The 21,624-nt window shown below is 31.1% G+C and overlaps 2 protein-coding genes across 2 annotated transcripts; one reads left to right on the forward strand and one right to left on the reverse strand.

Moving 5' to 3' along the window:
- Window positions 1-803: 803 nt before the first annotated feature.
- LOC126743687 (uncharacterized) lies at window positions 804-5,147 on the forward strand. Its single transcript, XM_050450894.1, has 4 exons — window positions 804-959; window positions 1,012-1,247; window positions 1,300-1,542; window positions 4,846-5,147. Exons 1-4 carry the CDS (start codon window positions 920-922, stop codon window positions 5,080-5,082), a joined length of 756 nt encoding a protein of 251 aa, XP_050306851.1. The 5' UTR covers window positions 804-919; the 3' UTR covers window positions 5,083-5,147.
- On the reverse strand, window positions 5,097-21,428 carry LOC126743683 (uncharacterized). The gene is made up of 19 exons (XM_050450891.1): window positions 21,206-21,428; window positions 20,932-21,149; window positions 20,598-20,876; window positions 20,377-20,540; window positions 19,758-20,070; window positions 19,655-19,701; window positions 19,022-19,514; window positions 18,757-18,973; window positions 13,648-13,816; window positions 13,319-13,593; window positions 13,004-13,265; window positions 11,838-11,965; window positions 11,609-11,776; window positions 7,320-7,496; window positions 7,063-7,264; window positions 6,863-7,009; window positions 5,613-5,753; window positions 5,434-5,557; window positions 5,097-5,381 (listed from the first exon to the last, which is right to left on the reverse strand). The coding sequence occupies exons 1-19, from the start codon at window positions 21,277-21,279 to the stop codon at window positions 5,194-5,196; spliced, it is 3,786 nt and encodes a 1,261-aa protein (XP_050306848.1). The 5' UTR covers window positions 21,280-21,428; the 3' UTR covers window positions 5,097-5,193.
- Window positions 21,429-21,624: the final 196 nt, after the last annotated feature.

Genomic DNA, 21,624 nt, shown 5'->3' on the forward strand with positions numbered 1-21,624 from the left:
TCTCCTGGAATTAATGTTTTTCTCTCGTAATGTGTCTAATTATACCCGAAAAGCATAATTTTATTCCCATCCTCTTCTAATTTTTAGTTGAGATAAAGATATATAAATGAAATTTAACTTCTTCCCCAATTTTCTATCATATCATTTCAATCATTTTTTTATTTTATTAATAGTGTCTGGATCATCTGTAAATAGTGTTTTTCTGGTTCAATTGGGCAGACTAAACTTAAAAAATATCACTTTATTTCCATCCTCTTCTAATTAACGGACTGAGATAGGGATGTGTAAATGAGAATTTAACTTTTCTATATAATTTTTCCATTTTATTAATAGTGTATGAAAATAGTGTTTTTTTTATTCAATTGGTCAGAATAAACCTGAAAAATATCACTTTATTCCCATCCTCTTCTAATTAACGGACTGACATAGGGATATATAAATGAGGCTTCAACTTTTCCTCCTATTTCCTATATCCTTTTTCATTTTATTAATAGTGTCTCGATCGTCCAAGCCCGTTTGTGTTTCTTCTGAATATATATTAGGAAGTCTCTTTGAGAAAAATGAACTTTTTTGAACGTCCCATTAATATTCATCCTCTTTACTTTACTATTAGAGGAGTCACAGTCTCGTGCACAAATAATGACTCTTGGCCTTTGAATATTTGATCCCAAAAATTATACCATTTTATTAAATGAGCAGTAATTATTTAATAAACATGTACCTTACATACTTATAATTTTATCTGCAAGGATAATTGCAGATAAAATTATAATTTTAATATTATGCAAAAATGAATTATTACTTGATAAATAAAGCTTGATAAATTTTTATCTGCATTCTGCAAGATAGTGACGATACATTTAACATCAAGAAACAGTTCATTCGCACGAGTTGCACTTATCGCATCCCAAAAAAAATTATGGAGCACGTTGCAATATCTTGGGGAAAAACCTTCGATGGTAAGAAAACTATTAAAAAAAAATAAGTAAATTTATTGAATTTAATTTTTAGGTACAATAGAGTTTGTTTCTTTAACAAAATCCCGTTTAAAAGAAGCCCTGGAAGTACTGAAAACCAGCTTCTACCCCCAGGAAAACGTTTGCAAAGCCACCGGTTTGGCTTTTATGTCCAACGCGATGGAAGAGTGCAAAGATATGGTCATGGGTGCAGCTAAGTGTGGAGTTTCCATTATAGCTATCGATAAAATCACCCAAAAGGTTGTTGGAGTACTTTTAAACAAAATACAAGTAAGTGTAATATTACTTTTTTTGTGGTAAATTTATAATTAAACTATTTTAGCACAAAGACACTTCGTCCAAAAAACTGTTTGAGAAACACATTAAAAACACCAAATATGACCAAGTGAAGGGACTCTACGAGTTTTTATTGGAGATGGAGGAAAAGGTGAATCCATTCAGTCCTTATCAAGCGGATTGTTTATTGGAGATGGTGTTTTTGGGCGTACCAAGTGAATATGCTAGAAGGGGCATTGGGTTTGGGCTGTGTAAAGCTTCTATAGATCTGGCAAAGTGTCTTTATAAGGTAAGTGAAAATGAGACAACTTTCTTCCAGGCCATTAATTTAAGCGTTAACCCATTCACTAATTCTCGCTAATTTTTCCTGATTTAATATAATGATAAAGTCAACTTGTTGATACAATGAATGATTTGTTCCAAATTATATAAGAAAAACGTTGTTTTTTTTAAAGAAAGTCTTTTCTTTACAAAATGAATATAGATTGTTTTTAATCATAAAAATAAAGTGTAAAATCTGATGATGAGTTATCTCTTAAAACAAGTTTTGCATTTATTTTGTGGAGAAAATACTTCAAAATTAACCATTTATTCCACTTTCAAAATGGACTTCTTCAATAAAATAAAAAAATTCTTCTTCAGTACTGATACTCTTTTTCAGCTACTTTTATGCGTTGGCATTGGTCCAAATTGCTTAAAAAAATCAGTGAAACATGGCAAATGCCTGGAAATATGGAAAAAAATTATAAGTACCTCAACCAGCCTGGAAGAGATTTTTTCTTCCAAGAAGTTGACTTTTATTATTTTTTCATTTGAGAACCTGGTGATATTGGAGTCAACTATTTCCTCTTTGGATAACCTCAGAAAATCAAATTATGTACTTGAAAAAAAGTGTGAAAAGACTCTTAGAAAAGCTCTTAGTTTAAAATTAATCAGAACTTCCTTAGGAGCAATAAAAAAATTAATGAAATTTCTAGGAAATAAAGCAAGTGTTACTTAATGAACTAAGGAAAAAACATTTTTTTCTTCCAGGCAGTAACATTTTTTATAACACCGGCAAACTGCAGAAAATATTCTATTGCCCAGCAATCAGCAAAACACTTGACAGAGAATGAAAATTAGATTTGTGAGTTAGACTCAATTTTTTGAAAAATTTAGAAAATCTGGAATAAAATGCTTGGGAAATGAACAAAAAATTAAATATTTAGAAGGAAATAAAATCTGTCAGTTAATGGAGACATTATAATATATTGTTTTTGATAATAACAACCTATTTCTTAGAATCCGAAAATTTGTCCCGAGAATCAATGCAGTGCTTTTAAAACTCAAAAAGAAAATAGGAAAAAAGTCAAATATAAATAGAAAAAACATAATGGCATAGAATAAGAAACAAGCGTATCAAAATAAGGATGAAAAGAAAAAGTGAAATAATTTTAAAAACTAATAAGTAAAAAAATTAATCAAACGTGAGTTAAAAAGGAAATCGAAAAAAAAATTAAATATATCTTTTAGAAAGTTTGTTTTCCAAACCACTGAGATCTCTTATCTATATTCCGAATGTCAAGTGAGTTGCCTTTAAGCTTCAATAGAAAAAACAGTCAATTCCTTCATTTGCAGAAACATGTACTAAATCCATTTATCTCGAAAATAAATGCAAACGAATTGTCTAAAATTTTAACTAGAATAAATAAAATGGGGTTTTTTTAAATTAAAAATAATAAACAAGCGCTATTTAACACTACATGAAAATAAACATGGTAAATTTGAAGCGGCGGTCTATATTGGTTTTAACAGTCCACATTTCGTATTTTAGTCACTTTTAGGTTTTTAAATCTATCTAAGGAGTTAGAACTGGGTTAAGTTCACGACACTTTTTAAAAATCCATACACCTCTATAACTATACAGGTGTTTCAGAACTATGGGATCAAACTTTTAGGGGTTGTTCAGTGTAACAGTAGAATCCAATTGAGTATAGGAACTCTTGTCCGTAAATGTCACTACGCCACTACGGCCCTAAGACTCGTTTAAATTTAGAAAAAATATTAATTACGTAAATATGATCTGATGCATTTATTTTTCCTTTTGTATATAATACCATCACAACAATTGTTCATGAATACAAGTTTCAGTAGACTGCATATTAATTTTATGTCCGTAATTTGATTTGGAATCATATTATATATTTTAGGTGCTAATGAGGTCATATTTGTTGTTGCTAAAAAATTCAGACAAAATCGGAAACACAAAATTACACAAACCATTCAAACGGTAGAAAAAAAGAAGATTACCAGCCTCGATTTCCTTGCAATCTTCTTAAACAATCATTGTAGATTATTATTTCATGATGCCACTCTGGCTCTTGTTAGAATTGTCTTCAGAGCTATACTCCATTTCAAATAGGTAGAGAGTAATAAAATGTCAATTTTCAAGTTTTGTCATCATCCTTGGGCGTAGGTAAACTTAGTACCTAGTTAATGAATAAGGCGAGAAAAAAAGGTAGGCTCCAAACGCTATCAGAAGGGTCCAGGTAAGGCGATTTTTAAATGTAACACAGATTAGTAATATTAGTATAATGTTTAATATACTAATTTAGCAGGACGTGTAAACTTGTTCTTGTCAGGTTTATTTGGCGGATGTAAGTGCATACTAGACTGGTAATAAAAACACAGAGTACAAATATTTCTCAAAAGTGTCTAACATGGTAGTATTTGCTGTAACGATGTAGTGTAATTTATAATATACAAATAAATAGGCACAGTGTATTAAAAATATCAAAAATCAACAATAGATCAGACATTTACTCCAACGAAAAAAAAATTAATAAATGGCATACATTACATGTACATTTACCCCCATGTACCCTTTTGCATACTTACTAAGGTTTTATTACGCTCTACCTTTTTGAAATAGACTATATCCTGTTTATGTTCAATTGTGGGTGTTGAAGATGCGCTAATGTTTGGAATTAAGTTGATTTAAAATGAATGATTTATCTAATTTTTCATTGTCTCGATCGTGTATTCGTTCTTCTTTCCCTTAGCCACCTTTAAAATTAAGCCTTATAGAATTTTATCCTCTGTTCGTTTTTCTAGAGGTAAAGTCCAAATATCAAAATGTTTCTTCTTTTAATAATTCCCTGTGAATTACAACGCTTTGCTTCAGTTCAGCCTTTTCCGGATGCAATTTTATGTAATTCCTCTATTTTTCCTTATTATTTATCCAAATTTTGACTAGTACATTTTTATTGTTACATATTCCTTTACTATTTGATTTTCGGACAAAACGCTAGTATGCCTACTTTAGAATGCTCATCAGTGAATTTTTTTACGTTATTTTAAATAATCTATTTTATAGTAATATTGACTCTCTTGCACAGCTAACTTTAATACCAGGCACTCTTAATTTCATGTAATACACTTTTAGTTATATAAACTTTTTTAACACTGTAAATTGATAAAAACATTAGTTTACGATGTTGATACTTATTGAGCTTACTATACATTTAAAATTTTCTTAAAAAAAAAAAAAATTCCTACTTAAATCTACTGTCAAAATATTTGCCCTGTTTTAATTCCATGACTGTTTTTTTAGGGTGAAAATGTGAAAACGTCCCTAACAGACACCCCGTTACCTTTACAGCCCGTACCACAAATCGTAACGGTATTTTTCACTACTTACAAATCTCAAGGCATCGGACGAAAGCTTAACATGGATATTCTGGAAAAAGTAAGTTGTGACGAGCTATTTTTCCGAGGAAAGTCGTACGCCAGCATATTAGGCAACGAAACCGAATATTTCACTATAGAATGTCAATCGTTAAAGGTATAAATAAAAAACATAAAAAGAAAAACAAAATGTATATATATATAAGGTAATATATAATAAAAATAAAACATCTCCTTTGTAAAGCTACTGATCTTAAAACTAAACTTATTGATCTTACAAGATTTGCTCAGTTAATGTTAACGGCACGGACTCGATGAGGGTGGGCGGGTATTCCAGATCACAAATATCACTTTCTGGTCCGGATATTAAGAAGGGTCGGAAACTTTCTAAGCGATATTGAGTTAGACATCTGGTAAGCCATTCTATATCTACTGTAACCGCTTTGTAAATTTCGAACCATGCTAAAATTAACCAAATTTGACTAAGGATAAAAATAGACCGGCTTCAACTTACTGTCTAATTGGTCGGTTTCTTCTGTAGCGCAAATTTCCGCCAAAATAATATGCACTTTTCCATCGTTTTCCATCATTTCGCCCAAATCTTTGGCGATCTCAGCACCTGATAGGCACAAAATGCTCTAAAAATACGTAAAAGAATTTATATAAAAGACGAGAATATGTTGGAAAATGTACCTCTAGATCGGCAATCGGCAGACTTTTCAGAAATTGGGAGCAATAAAATTTGAAGTTTTTAAATAGGGGATTTTTGGTTCTGTTTAGGCGTGCCAGCTTTGGACCGGGGATTCCTGTTTGCATTAGGACTTCGTAAGGTTCCTGAAAGAGATTAATGTAAACATTGATTTCCCTAAAAAATTATATTAAAGTATAAATAATATAGAGCCTATAAAAGGCAACGAAATTCAACTAAATCCACAAATATTTGATTAACAAAAAGGTAAGGAAACCTGTAGAGCTCAATTTTTTAATCAAATTTTAGTTCACTATCAAAAAGTTCAAAAATTTGGGATACAAGAGAAACTAATTGTGAGTCGTTGTTTTTAAATCCTTTCTGGAAGTTCCAATCAATTTTCTTCGTTCGAGTTTTTAAGAGACATTTTAGATCGTTTTCCAGGCAACTGAAATCAGTTTTTTATACTCCAAAGGCATTGTAATATCGATGACTTCCATTATTATAAATTGAAATAATAATTGTTAATGGCTTTCAGACAACTGAACTGCTCTAGACAATAACGATCATTTTCTGATCATCTGGAATATTTTTTGAGAGCTTAAAACCAAAAGTAATTTAAATATATACCAAATTAAAATGTGTTTTGTATGTTTGTTTCCTTCTAAGTGTATTTTTTACTGTATTTTTGTATGTTCTGTATTCTCTTATTTTTACTTAAGGTTTGTCTACAAATTATAAATTTTTTGACTATAAAGTACTAAGTCTAGTTCGTGCTGTCAGCTGTTAAACAAAAAAACTTCATCTTTGAAGACGATTCTTGAAAAGACAAAATAATATAGTGATTTGAGAATGCAAATATTTGTAAATTATATTATTTTGTTCAAAAAAGCACTAACTGAAGTACTTGTATTCACGAGAAGTTTAATATTGCTTAAAAAGCTTGAGAATGTTGATAGAGAAATAAAATATTTTGATGACACGGTGCCAGTGGGATGAATATCAAAACATGTAGAAACAACTATTGTTGCTGATCTACAACATTTTTTTCAGTTTATACGCTTGATTCAATAAATATATTGAATATATCTAGAATACTAGATAAGATAAAAGTGAATGTATGCGACTTGCTAAACTAAGTAAAGTAAGCTAAGTAAATTCCTTGCTCTACAAAAAGTCCTTTAACGTTTTTCAAAAGTTATCCATAATTCTAATGATAGTAAACATTTAACTTAAATAACAACAAATTGTTTACCTCTGGAACGATTTTGTTCATCTGTAACGAATCTACGGCCCACTCGTACCTCACGATCCAAATACCAGCCGCTATAGCTTGTAATATCTTGGCCGTATGCGACACCACTTGTCCCTTATCGTTCACCAAAACCACCAAATGGGTGACCTGAATAACCGATAAAAAATAAATCGATTCATTAAATTATTGTTTATCCAGACCTCCTTAGTGAAAACTCTGGATGTAGAAACTAGTTTCTTGCACTCCAACTTAGTGAATACGCTTAAATCTTTGTTGATGATCCTTGACCACGTTATGCAAGGTTTGTTGGAGGTGCCTTGGGAGGAAACAACGAAATTGAGGATACTCTTCTGTTTCGGGGTGGAGGTCATTAGAGTGCCTGATTTATTACGTAACGAGGATCTAACGCAGAAAATTTTGTATTTTTTTTAAATTATTATATCGGGAATAGTAGTACCTTTGAGTGGTGACCAAAGGAGTATAACGATTCGGAGTCAATTTTGCAGAACACTTTATTGGGGAAAAATTGTGTTGGGAAGTTTCTTCTTTTTGCTCAAATGATTTGGTTAAAATCGCCGTGGGTTCTTCCGACTTCTGAAGTATTTGCTTTGGCGTCACATTAAGCTTTGTTAATCTAAAAAAGTAAAACTTCAGGATTAAGGACAACAAACAGAAACCTCCAGTTTTTAATTGGCCGACGTTTCGACGTTGTTTATTTTTTGTCTTTATCAAGGCTAAAAGAGAATATTTTTTTTACTTTGTTGGTTTCATTAACAATAAATTATTTTACAAATATGGAGTTAGTAAAGACAACGAAAAATTTTAAAAAAAATTCTGTATGTATATTATTTATAAAAAAAAGAGAACAAATGCATAATAGCTAAATAGATGGGAGGCTCAGGATGTATTTCAATCATATTTTAGTTTAATTTAATTAAAATAAATAAAGAAAATGCATAATTATATATAACCATATAAAAAAAACAGATACAAAACAATACAATGTTTAATACTCAAGAACCTATGAGCATACTGAAAAACATACACACTAAAAAATAAATAATGATAAAATCAGCATAAATAGCCACACATGACCACAATTATTTACATTTAGAATTTTAATAATTAAGTCAACTAATATAAATAAAAAATTGAAGTTTTAACGTAAAACTTATCAATACCAGACTCCATTACACATATACAGATAATATAGACTAGGAATTAATAACACAAGACAAAATACATCAATAAAACACGTAGATGACGACTAAGGTACCATAATATTAAACAACATAATAATAATCAATTTTTTATTCAATCTTTACTGTCTCTGTAAACTAACGCCATATCTGTAAAATAATTTATTGACAATAAAACCAACAAGGTAAAAAAAATTCTCTTTTAGCCTTGATAAAGACGAAAAATTAACAACGTCGAAACGTCGGCTAATTAGAAACTGGAGGAATTTGTTGTCCTTAATCCCGCTATTCATATTTTAATCATATAATTGAAAGACACTATAATCTGTCATCATGCAGGAAAACTTCAGTTTAGTAGTAGAGATTCTTTTTTTTATATAATATTCTTTATTTAGTCCTTCGCTAAGACATTCTCATACGTACTATCTATACCAATACATAAACTGTAGGTCATATTACACTATATCTAATAAATAATAACTCGAGGTTACTTGCGTTTTTAACTTTTAATTGAAAAAAGTTAAGTACCGGTAAGTACTACAGTTATAAACTGTTATGTGGTGTTATATATCACCCACCGCAAAAAAAGACGCAGATTTCATTACATTTTTTAATGAATACCTGGATCGGATTAGCGAATTTAATGGGACAATTATTATCACAGGTGACTTTAACTTTGATTTGCTTAAGTACTCCTATTATGCAAATAAAATAAAAAACGACATATATTCCTACGGTTTTACACAAATTGTTAAAACACCCACCAGGATCACAAATAGAAGCCAGATGCTAATTGACTACATCATCACAAATGACAAACATCTCCAGCATAAGGTACACTTAACTCCAAAAATTAGTGACCACTCGATTTTGACTGTAACGGATGTTGATGTAGCCACATACAAGAGAACCATGCGTAATTATAATAGTGCTATTTTACAACAAGATTTATTACAAACAACTTGGAACAACAATATTTCCAACGTAAATTTACTAGCAGAGTCTTTTGTCACGAATATTTGTACAATTCTAAATAAAATGTGTCCCCTGGTAAAAAATGTCATTAAACAAAAATATGTAAATAAGAAGTGGATTACGCACGATATTAGAGTTATGATGTGAAAAAGAGACGTTTTATATAAAAGGGCTGTTTTTAGTAAAACCGAAGCTACTTGGAATGCATATAAAAGGAAACGAAATGACATAGTCAATAAAATCCGACAAGAGAAGGAAAAATATTTTGCAGAGGCCATTGACCAAAATAGAAATAACCCAAAGGAGCTATGGAAACATCTTAAAATTCTCCTACCAGGAAAAATTCAATTATTACCCAGCGAAATTATTTTTGATACAGAAGTAGTAACCAGTGAAAAAAATATAGCACAAAAATTTAACCATTATTTTGTTGACAGTGTTGACCTAATTGTTCAAAATATACCGCAGCCCAACATAACTCAGATAAACCCCGAGATTCCAACAGCTAATAATTTCTTTACAGATTTTAAAAGAATATCTATGGCCAAGATGAAGGAAATTCTTAAAAATCTAAAAAACGTCGGGGGTGGTGAAAGTGGAATAACTAAACACGTTCTATCTGATGCATTTTATGTTATTGGTGACCGACTTTTGGACATTGTCAATACATCACTGAGTAGTGGTGTTTTCCCGGAGTCATGAAAAGTGTCAACTGTCATTCCAGTTCCCAAAGTATAAAACATAAAAAAACATAGTGAATTTCGACCTATTAATACAGTTCCGATCTACGAAAAGCTACTAGAAGTGTCCGTTAAAGACCAATTAGTGCAGTTTTGTGACAAAAACCAAATAATAGTGCCCAACCAATCAGGTTTTCGTAAAAATCACTCTTGCGAGTCTGCAGTTGTGAATATTTGTGATGAATTTCTTAAAGCTATAGATTCTGACAACTACGTTTTGGCTGTGTCTCTGGACTTTAAAAGAGCCTTCGAGACCATAAATAGGGATATTTTGTTAAAACAATTAAAAAGCATAGGTGTAAAACACAATGCTCTAAAATGGTTTAAATCTTATTTGTCCAACAGAGTTCAAAAAGTTAAATATAATAATTTTTTATCTGAATATCTAACAGTTAATTACGGCGTACCGCAGGGAACAGTGTTGGGCCCATTACTGTTTTTGTTGTACATAAATGACATAGTAAGACTATTTTATTTGCAGACGATACCATGTTATATATTATTGGTAAAAACTTAAAACAAATTATAGAGGACATAAATAGATGAACTTAAAAATCTATTTTGCTGGCTTTGGTAAAAACAAATTAAGTTTAAATACAACTAAATCTAAATTCTGCATATTTGCAAAAAAATCAAAAACAAGTTCACTAGATGTCATCGGACCTATTATTCTGGAAAATCGTTTGACTGGTGCTCGGTATTTAGAATTTTTGCGCAACAATTTACCAGTGCTCCTTGAAAATGTGAATCTCAACGTTAGGCAGAACATGTGGTTTCTTCATAATGGTGGTCCACCACATTTTTCACGACCAGTGCGACAACATTTAGATCGTGTGTTTCCCGGACGATGGATAGGCCGTGATGGTCCAGTTGGGTGGCCCCCTCGCTCGCCTGAGCTTAATCCATTAGATTTTTATTTGTGGGGTCATATGAAAACAATGGTGTATGTAAACGAAGTTGATACCGAGCAAGAGCTACGACATCGCATAAACGCTTCCAGTGACGCAATTCGCCTACACCCTGGTTTGGCCCGTGCATGTACGTCTTCATGGATTCGACGAGCTCAAGTCTGTATCGAAAATAATGGAAACAACTTCGAACAGTTGCTTTAAATTAGTTTAAATTAAACATGTTAAAAAGTACACGTTTTTTTTTTAAAAAAATATGGATATCTCCAAAACTAAAAATATTTTACTAAATTTTTTTTTCATTATTACTCATCAGCTGTCATTTCCCAAGTTTACGCGCATAGGTTGAAAATCACCCTGTATAGTCATATACGGCATAGCTATCCCATTCTATAAAAATTCTCTTAAAGTTAATAAGTCATTCAAAGATTTCCGGCGAGAACTCCAATACAGTATTATACAGCCGTAAGCCAATCGAATTTCTAATTAATTTTATTTTAGTATTTACCGTAGCAGGTAAACTAATTTGGTTTTAAATTTGATTCATAAAACCATTTAGTATTTAAATTATATTTTACATTAATTCCAATAACAACGATCTTGGGGTTTAATATTTGTGGATTCTGTACCGAATAGTTTTCAGATATATAGAATTTCAGACGAATGAATATTGCTTTCAAAACATCAATACGTTTCAATAAACCCAATCTTTTTTGAACTTATTTTACACAATCATCACAATACCAAAACATACATATTTTGACCGAGATTGTTTAATTTTGAAATATTGAGAATTAAAACGGGATTCACCGGATTTCCTGACTTTAAACTATCTCGACGAATACTTTATAGGTTTAATTTTTTTTTATTATAGTGTCCTCTAATTAAGTTCCCTTATTTATGCTAAAAAATGAAATCAAATACCCGTGATGTTGACTATCTATATGTCCCTTGTTAACCGGTTGATTTTCAATATTGGCCGAGTCGTCATCAGTGAATCCAGGAGGCGGAGGGAGGCATAGGTCGAAGTTTTCTTCGCTGCTACCAAACTGATCGTTCAAATGGTTCAAAATTTCCGTTAAAGATCTGAAACTTTATTTAAAAAAAAAACTAAAATTTAAAAATACCTTTAAACGCGTTTTTTATTTAATACCTCTCGTTAGATTTTTGTTTGTCTTTCTGGGGTGTTCCCTCTACTATCCCTTCGTCACCGCTACTATCCATCAGATCTTGTTCGTCGTTGAGCCGAATGTTTTGCAGAATGTTTATTTTTGGTTGATCCTAAAATTTTATTTGGCCATAATTTAAATTTAAAAATATTTAAAATATAATGGAAAAATTTATATAATTTTAGTCTCAATACTTTTCTTTCAGGCAGTTGAACATAAATGTGACTATGAATTGTCTGGAATTGATAAATCAATCATTTTCTTCCAGGGAGTTAAAAAAGGAATACTGCCCTATATGATTTAATGCTTGGAAAAACTGTTCTTATGTTCTTTAGATAACAGGAAAATTTAACATATTTTGAGTCTCAATTGCCTGGAATTTAAAAAATCAATGTTTTTCTTACAGGAAGTTAAACATTAATTTAAGTCTGAACTTCTGAAATTGACAAATCAATAATTTTCTTCCAGACAGTTGAAAAGGAATACTGCCCTATATGCTAGCAGGAAAATTAAACGTAATTTAAGTCTCAACTATCTGGAATTCATAAATCAATATTTTTCTTTCAATAAGTTGAACATAAATTTAACTCAACTGTGTGGAATTGATAAATCATTATTTTTCTTCCAGGCAGTTGAAATCAGAGAAAAACTCTTTATTTTTTTTTTGCCATAGATATGAAGCTATTTTTTCTTAAATGAATGGACGCAATCGTTTGTCGTATAAAAATATATATTTAAACGCATCGTTGTCCAGCAACAGTATTTATGTTCTTGTTAAGATATCATAACTTTGTACTTGTTTATATTTTTTGCCTACACTTATATGCTTTTGTTCGTATTTGATTCGAAATTTGTGTAATGACTTATTGGTATGTAATTTTTATTCTTTTAATCTCTCAATTGTTGATCTTTTTTTTTTAACTTCTGCATACACTGTTTTTCTTTTTCATACAATTTTGTGACTTGTGCAAGACTAGCATGTAAGGTTACTAGCATCAATAAACTACTACTACTACTACTACTACTATAATAATATAAGTACAGTTGCACTCAAACGGCTGATACCTCTAAGAATGTGTTTTATCTTTGGCCTGAATACATCTACCATTAAAACTTAAATTACTATACTCTGAATTTAAATACTTATAACCTTTTTAATAGCTTCAGATTGTTTTTCTTTCAAATCAATCCTGGTTACGTCGTCACTTCTGTGGCTTAAATTCTGAGTTTCAATCGGAGTTTTGAAAAAGTCCACGTCGTTTTTCAGGTCTTCCAAAAGTTCCGCCATCTCGTTGTTTATGGGGTCCCCAACGTTGTCTTGAGGGAATGAATGCAAGAAGTCCTGACTTGAAGGGTTGTTCGTGCTGTCAACTGATCCTCTGCTTAAAATTCTTAAGGGTTCCAGATGCACTCTGTTAGAAAGTTTATTACTATATAGAAGTACATAAATTAAGATGAATGTTACTTTGGTTTCCTAATAGGACGCTCCTCCACTGGTGTATCTTCAACCACATCCAACTGCGTACTGAAATTTTTAGAATTCTTTTCAAATGCCATAATTTCCGCGTCGAACTTATCGAAATTCGCATGAAAAGCGGTGGAAGAGGTGAAAACGTGGTCGTCCAAATCAGTCTGGGCCGATGGTTTCTTTTGGGACTTTTTCCTGTTGACAGGTGGAGTTTCAAACAATTTTTTAGGTGGTGAAGGGTCGTATCTGTCCATGGCTTCCAGTAAATATTTCTGCAAAAAAAAGTATAAACAAACATAAGTAGGGTGAAAAGGGGAATTTATTACATCATAATCCATATCCTCGCTTTCTTGCAGTGAATTGCCGGTGTTCGGCTTCTCGCTATCAATGAAATCCACGGTCAAGTCATCTTTTATGAACTTTTTCTTACTGGGGTTGCCGTCTTCGTCCGAATCAGAATCTGAGGCGGGTTTCCTGATACGTTTGAATTTTTTGCTGAAAATTGCAATTTATTGTCACATAATAATTTTTTTAATTCAAATTCAAAAAAATGCTGCCACTCTGTTCATTCACTCTTAAAACTTTATATATAGTTTTAATAATATTGTATCCAAGAGAACTGTGATCAAGTCAATGTCAATAAGCATCACATAGCAGTGCTAACAATTCTAATAATGATTGCGATAATAATAATAATTTTTTAGATGGAGGTCACCCGAAAGTGGTATCAGTATAGTTTTATTGAATATTCAGTCTATTAGAAATACGGTAGATGTCTGTCGATTTTCTAGATATTCTAATTTTCTCAGCGCATGATGACCCTTCTTAGTTTAACTGATTATTCCATTGTATCCAAATCTTAAAGTTTGGCTTTCCTCCTAAAGAGAAATTTTATGAATTCTCAATGGTCTATTGCTCCTTTTGAAAATGCTGGTCTTTTTATGAATAATTTGAAAACTTTTTTTTTTCAAATAACTTTACTAATGACCCGTAACAGTTTACTATATAAACTGAGGGCTCTAGAAGCCTAGGGCCTATAACTTATTAAATTTTACAAAAACAATTATATTTAAATTCCAATAAAAACACAATAATATAATTACAATGAGGAAGTGCAAAGTAACAAAATCAAACCTAACCTAATAAAAAAGAAACAATAAAATTTAACTATAGGGAAAAGTTACAGGTCAATAAAGGCAGTACTAAGATACCTACTAAAATAAAATAAGATTGAGTATAATAATAAGGACTAGAACAGCGGATTAAAAAATTAATTTAATTCCACACTAAGTAGTTTCTCTTCAAAATTATATTAAAAATATCTATATCACAGAGTTAGATCACTTTATTGCACTTAGTTAGCATGATTTTACGGCGTGATAGACTAGCCAAAATCAATTAAATCATTTAGTGTTTATACGTCTAAGAACTACCTTGGGGACATTAAAATCTATTCTATTAATTAAATTCAGATTACTATATTTTTTGTTGTTCACTATATTATATGAAGGGTACAGATTAAAAAGGGGGAATGTCAAAAATCGTTGATTATCAGGAAATGAATTTTTAATTTTAAAACCCAATAACTTATTATTTTATTAATTTGTATTGAATGTATTAATGGATTTAGTTTGTTATGTCTATTTGGGATTGGAATTAAGAAAATATTAATGAAATTTCATTAAAAAAAATTTTTAGAGCAAAACAGAAGAAGAAAGTACAGATTGTAACGAACAAAAAGGGGGAATGTCACATATTTTCACTGTAGTTTTGTGGTATCATCAGTTTATTATACACAAGCAATTCTAAAGCAAAACAGCAAAGGTTAATTCGAATTTCTCATTTAATTGGGAAAGATACAGAAAAAATTCAAACACTTTTTTTGCGCTTCTTACACACGAAGCTTTTGGAAAGGAAGCCTTGTCTTTGACATTTCTGGTAAGTTTTAATATAGAGAAATATTTTCTAGCGGCTGGATTGCGACATAATTTCATTAAGCACTGCAGGTCATTGTACTTGGCTAGTGTTATAGGCAGTGGTCCTGCAAATAGATAAAACAACTTAACATTGGAAAATAATATTATGTGTATAGTTAGGTACCTTTGTATAATTGGCCTGGTATTTGAACAAATTGTTTGGTAAATTATTGATAAATTTTTTCTTCGGTTCAATCAAAACAGCTGATTCCCACATACCATTCCATGTTGATCGATGGTAGACAAGCCTGGGATGATCTTTAACGACTTTTAGTTCACGTATGGGCTGGATCTTCATTGGACACTTATTTTTGTAAAGTGTAGAAAAATGTGTAATCCAGCATTTAAAAAAATCGAAAGTGATTTCCCTAACATCAAAAGGATTTGGTTTAACTCATGCAGCTCTGAAAACTTCAGCCCATTCATTTGAAAGTTCCACACGCGACTTTTGCTGAACTAGTGCAAAATCCTTGTCGCATTCCATAAATGAATGTCCTCTAATGGGAAAACTGATCTTGATTTCATCAAACCTTTTTTGCACATGCACTAAGTGATGGACGTAACGGATAACTGTGTAATTCTCATTCTGTCCCCCACATGAGTCGCAAAATATATCGAGGACTCGAACACTACTAGGTAGAAAGTTGTGAACAAAATGATGCAACATCGAACATACATCGTCAGAGCCTTTTCGACCGTTTGTTTCAGGATAAGTATAGAAAACACTTTGACTAGTCGACAAAACATGAATATTAAAAGAGAATACAGATAATTGTCTCTTATAATAAACATCATTTGTGCTGATGTTGGGCACTGGCAGATTTTTAGCAAAATTGGCGCTACCAATCATTTTTAAAGATTTCTGGAGAATTTCAAGCTTTTTTTTTGGTTATACCATGTAACCAAGGAAAGAAAAGCCTTAAAACAAACTGGTACTTCTGTTGTCTCACCATCTAAAGAGATTCGGACAAGATAAGCAAATGCGTTACGTGGACGTCGCTTTTGTTAGGACAGACACTAATAAGTCCACACAAATAGATGTTTCGCTCATCCACGGATTTTAATAAATTAAGCTCACTTATTATCTTTTGTCTTGCACTAAGTGGAACTTTATCAAAACACTTGAGACGTTTACATTGGCAGTCGCTTCCTGTCACGTGGCTTTGTAGGTTAAGTTTTTTAGAAACATCGGTTAGTCTTCCGTAATTTTTTCTCTTTTTTCCCTGAACTGGCATAATAACAAAGTCTTCACTGTCACTGACACTTGGATTCATTTTATACTGTTTATTAGCACTACAATATTAAAATACGACTTGTCACTTATATTTTCACAAGTTCAAGCGAACAATAAATAAACACCAGAACCGGTAAACACAATCAGAAAATAAAAGTAACTGCAGTCAAGAGAGCCTTCTGACAGTTCCTAAATAACGTGCATTTGTGACGTTCCCCCTTCTTAGCATGTGGCGCGCGGACTCTCCTCCTTTTTAGCCAGTACAGCTTAATTTAAATTGTCAATATCTGGCGACTCTTCCCTTTTTTCGACTGTATAATGTTACTAGGTGATACTTCTGTCTATTAAAAGTTGAGCGGACTGAACAGCTCAAAATGAGCAAAAAGTGACATTCCCCCTTTTCAGTCTGTACCCTTTATATATAAAAATAACCGACTGAGCATCTCTCCTTTGACTTAAAGATACTATGTTGAAATTAGTCAACAACATACTTCTGTAAGACACCATAATATGCTTTTTTAATAACAATATCCTGGTGCTTATTAAATTTTACGTTTGGTTGCGAATAAACCCCCAAGTCTTGGCATTCAGTCTTTCTACTAATTACAATATTATTTAATTTATAGTCATCGATTATGTTTTCGGCTAAAACTGATTACATGACTTGCTGATATTAAGACACATTTTATTGTCCACAAACCATTTGTTGATATTATGTAAATCATTAGAATCATTAAGAGAACTAATTTATTTCAATATTTTAAAATCATTAACAAAAACTAGGATTTGGAAAAATTAAACACACTTTAAAAAGCTTCTTAGTTTTACAGTAATAGTATTAATTTTCTGAGGTTAATATCAAGTTACTTTAAGAAACATAACTAGTTTGCTAAGTTTTTTACACATTTTCTTACAATATTTGTTATACTGAATTATATTCTTGTATACTATATTGGAACAGTCTTTAATTTGTACTAGTTTTGACTTCAGGCTTATTGTGAGTAGTTAATTAATTATTTCCAACAGATTTATTACCCAATTACAGAAAAAAACTAGATGTAAAAAAGAAAACAGAGAAAATAAAAGTATGCTGAAGTAAAAAAAAATGCGTATATAATAATAAAATGAAATATATAAAAATAAATAAACCTATCTAATTTATACATTTTATAATGGATTTTAAATTATTGCACCATTCATGTAACTTATTATTATTATAATTCTGACACAGTACATTAATAGAGGATTTAAACAAATTATTAATTCTAGGGGCATTTAGATAAAATACCCTAAAATTTTTCTATAAATTTTATTTGTTCACTTTCCCTGATTTGCTTTATATATTTAGTATTTTAGTTTTTTTTTATACAAAGTTTCACTAGTAGTCTAAAAATGTTTAGTTGATTTATTTTGCAGTCTTTGTATTTTGTGTAATACATATTTTATTGCATTTCCGCAATAAACTATCAGGTATCTACAATGGGGTTCAGCAAAACTATTATATAATAAATACATTTCTTATCTTGCTATTTAGTAAACAAGAGCATCTTTTCATTGTTAGAAGTATGGCGGAAATTTTGTCACTTATTTTTTGTATATGCTTGTTCCATGTTAGCTTAATATTTATAGTCTGTAATTTCTTTAATTTTAACCTTATGTAAGTATAAATTTATATCAGATTTTTTTGTTTAAACTTATTGTGCTTTAAATGTTAGACAGATAATGTCAGTATGATTGTTGATAAATATCAAACAAGTTTTTTGGTATAACAATTGATTGTGACCTTAGGTATCTAGAAAATACTAAAAGGGTGTTCTAAAAACTTGGATTTTTCCATAGAACAAATGAATCTAGTAAGATTTTATACTATAAGATTTTAGCACTGTGTTCTTTAAACATTTTGCAAACAGTTACAGAAGACAGTACTATGGTTTAAAAAAAAAAGCGTAAAATTATTAAATGTATCTATTCTACATGCTGAACAAGTTAGATATTCTTTTGTGGACTTGTTCTCTTCTGGACTTTTTTAGTAATGGTCTGACCTGGTAATAATTCGTGGTTCATTTGTATATATATTTTTTTTTATAGACCCTAACTACTGACTATATTGGCTAATTTGATTAATGTTATTAATGTTCGCTTTTGGAATATATCTTAGGTTTAGAACGGCTTTGTCAACGATCTTGTGAATGATAATAAAACTACTTTTGAATTTAAATCTGTACCTGCTATTTTCAGACTCTTGATACGACAATTTTCGGCTGACACTTTTTTGGGTTTTGGCTGTCGATTCTAGACTGAAAACCAACACCGAATTTGGAGAAATTACGTTCGATGTTCCACGGGATCTCGAAATTTTCGTGCCAACTTCGGGGATATTTTTACTTCTGCAGCTGCTTGAAGTTAAAACTTTGTTCGGTTTTAACTTTTGAAATTTTCTTCCTAGGGAATAAACTATCATAAAAAATACATTTTTCCAACCAACTTTACCTTGCACAGATACTGCTGGTGACTTAACACTGTCCTGGTCCACTTGAACATGTTGGTCAATAAAACAAACTTTATCGGTCTGTGCATATGAACTACAAATCATTTGAGTTGTTTGCACCACTTTTTCCGAAACATTCCGCACAGTTTGCACCTCAACAGAATTTTTATTGCAACCAACAGTTTGAGTAGAGACACTTAAAACCTTTTTGTTACTAACTTCCAAAATTTTGTCCACATAAGTGAGCAAGTTACTAAAACAGTCGGCCAGCTCAGTGTCATTTACTGTTGATATGCAGGATTTTATATTTTTATTTAATTGGTTTGCTATTGCATCTATAGTGGTTAACTCAGGTGGTACTGAGGATATATGGTAGAGTTCTATGTGATGCGGTATACTGTGAGAGGTCACTTGGGTTGGTACAGAGAAAATGTCTTCTTTTTCCCTATTGGTTTTTTTGGATGGAATGACAGTTTCTTCTTCTGTAGTTAGATCCTTAAAGACAATTGACTGGCTGTTAAATGCAGGTTTATTATTGGGAATAAAGGTTTCCTAATAAAGTCAAATTATTGGAATAATAAATATATAAAAAGGTCAAGGAGCTGATTAGAACTAAAAATATATCTCTATCTTACCACAATTTTTCCTATTGGTTCTTTAAGTGCCTTTTCTGCACTCCTTGCTAAAATGAGACACAACAATTACTTATAATAAAAAAAGTGCTCCAATGGTCCTTACTTTTTCTCAAACTGGGCCATGCTTTTCTAACTTTTTCCCTTGGTGAGGTTCTTTTAGGAGAAGTTTTCTCTTTAGTTTTTTGACAAAAAATATTTAAGCTTTTAGGTGCTTTGTTCGCATCTGTCTTTATATCGGCAGCTCTTTTCCAACCAAAACTTGTACTGGAACTATTTAATATTTTATTTTCTGCAGTGGTAGATTTGAGTTTTGATTTTTTAACAGGTTTAACTTTCGGCTTTATGAGCTGAGCCGCTTGTTCCAAATTGGCCAAACATTCCTCCTCTAGCATATTTTGAAGCACCTTTATTTCAACCTAAAGATAAAATAATAGCCATATTATTGGATCGTTATTGGAAAAGCACACAGAACTCTTAATTTGTTACTCAACATTTAAAAAAACAAGATTTAAAACCTAAATATCATTATCAAATTCACTAATAAGCTCTTGGATTATGCCTTTATTATATGGGCACCACAAGCTGAATTCAATATTGATCAGATTGAAAAGGTTTAAAAACATTCTTTAAGTCAGAAAATGTGGTATATGATTTCCTATAATGCTATGTCAAAGGAGGATAAATAAATATTTAGAAGATAACTAAATAAAATCTTACTGTACCTGTTTAACCACCTTTTCAGAACTGTCTTCTTCAATATTATAATTTTCAGGTTTATTTAAGCCTTCTGTGAGACTTTGGTACCTTTTTACTAAGGGATCAGGTAAGTTCTCCACATCCGTCCAAGATTGAGATCTTTGCCTTGATTTTTTACGTTTCCTCTCAGCTATTGCAATTCAATGACATTTTTTTCTTCAATTAAAAAAAAAAACACTTTTCTTACCTTGTGAAATGCTTGACATCTGAAAGTCTTCATCGCTACTGTCATCTGGCAGAAAACTTTGAGTTAAAACCTCTTTGAACTTATCCTCATTCTGATTTAACCAATCTATAATTTTATTCCTATTTTCATTATTTTCAAATTTTATTATGTTCTTGACTTTACTGCAACTAGGCTGAGGTGCATTTTTAGCGAGTTCAACTGGCACTTGCTTGGGAACATCTTGGGGAGCAGTATCAATAACTTTTTGTATGTTAGTTTTATTCAAAACCAATTCTTCCACTGAAAAGTAAATGTGCTAAATGACTCATTATAAAATGTTCAAAGACTCTAGTACCTTCTATAGCATACTTTTCCTTAATAAGCTGAGCGGCCTTATTAACAAATTTGCTAAGTTGTTCCCCAAATTCATCTTTAAAAATGGGAGATCGTTTGTTAAACTTTCGCTTGCATAAGGGACAAGTGTATGCCTTGTTTGATTTTATTTCAGAGATGCAAGTGTTGCAAAATTTGTGTCGGCACTCAAGCTCTGTCCACTTATTTATATAGTCCAAACTGTGCAAGTAAAAAGTGAATTTGTCCTGGGGATTTTTTTGAAATTATTTACTTACCATATAGGGCACTTTACTTTGGCACCTAAGGAGTTAATAATTTCTGCTAGTTTTTTAAGTTGTTGTGTATTCATTTTTATGATTTCTAGGGTAATTATTATTAGGATTTAAATAATGCAAGACCTTGTTATTGTCCATGAAACATAAAACAGTTTTTCTTATTAACAAATTGTTTATCAACCTACAGAGTAACATAACCTTGCTTATTTTTTGGCGCCATCAAATTCTGCAACTGTCATTAGTGTCCACCTAACAGCGTTGCCAATCATTTAACTATGACTACGAAATATCTCATAGTGTTAATACACTTAATACATTTAATTGCAGTTAATTTCATAATTACTTAAAATAACTGTTGTAAGATACCCAATAATAAGTTCAAAATTTAACAAAATAAATGACACGTAATGCATTAATTA

Source organism: Anthonomus grandis, chromosome 13, assembly GCF_022605725.1.
Source record: "Anthonomus grandis grandis chromosome 13, icAntGran1.3, whole genome shotgun sequence".
Classification (NCBI taxonomy): domain Eukaryota; kingdom Metazoa; phylum Arthropoda; class Insecta; order Coleoptera; family Curculionidae; genus Anthonomus; species Anthonomus grandis.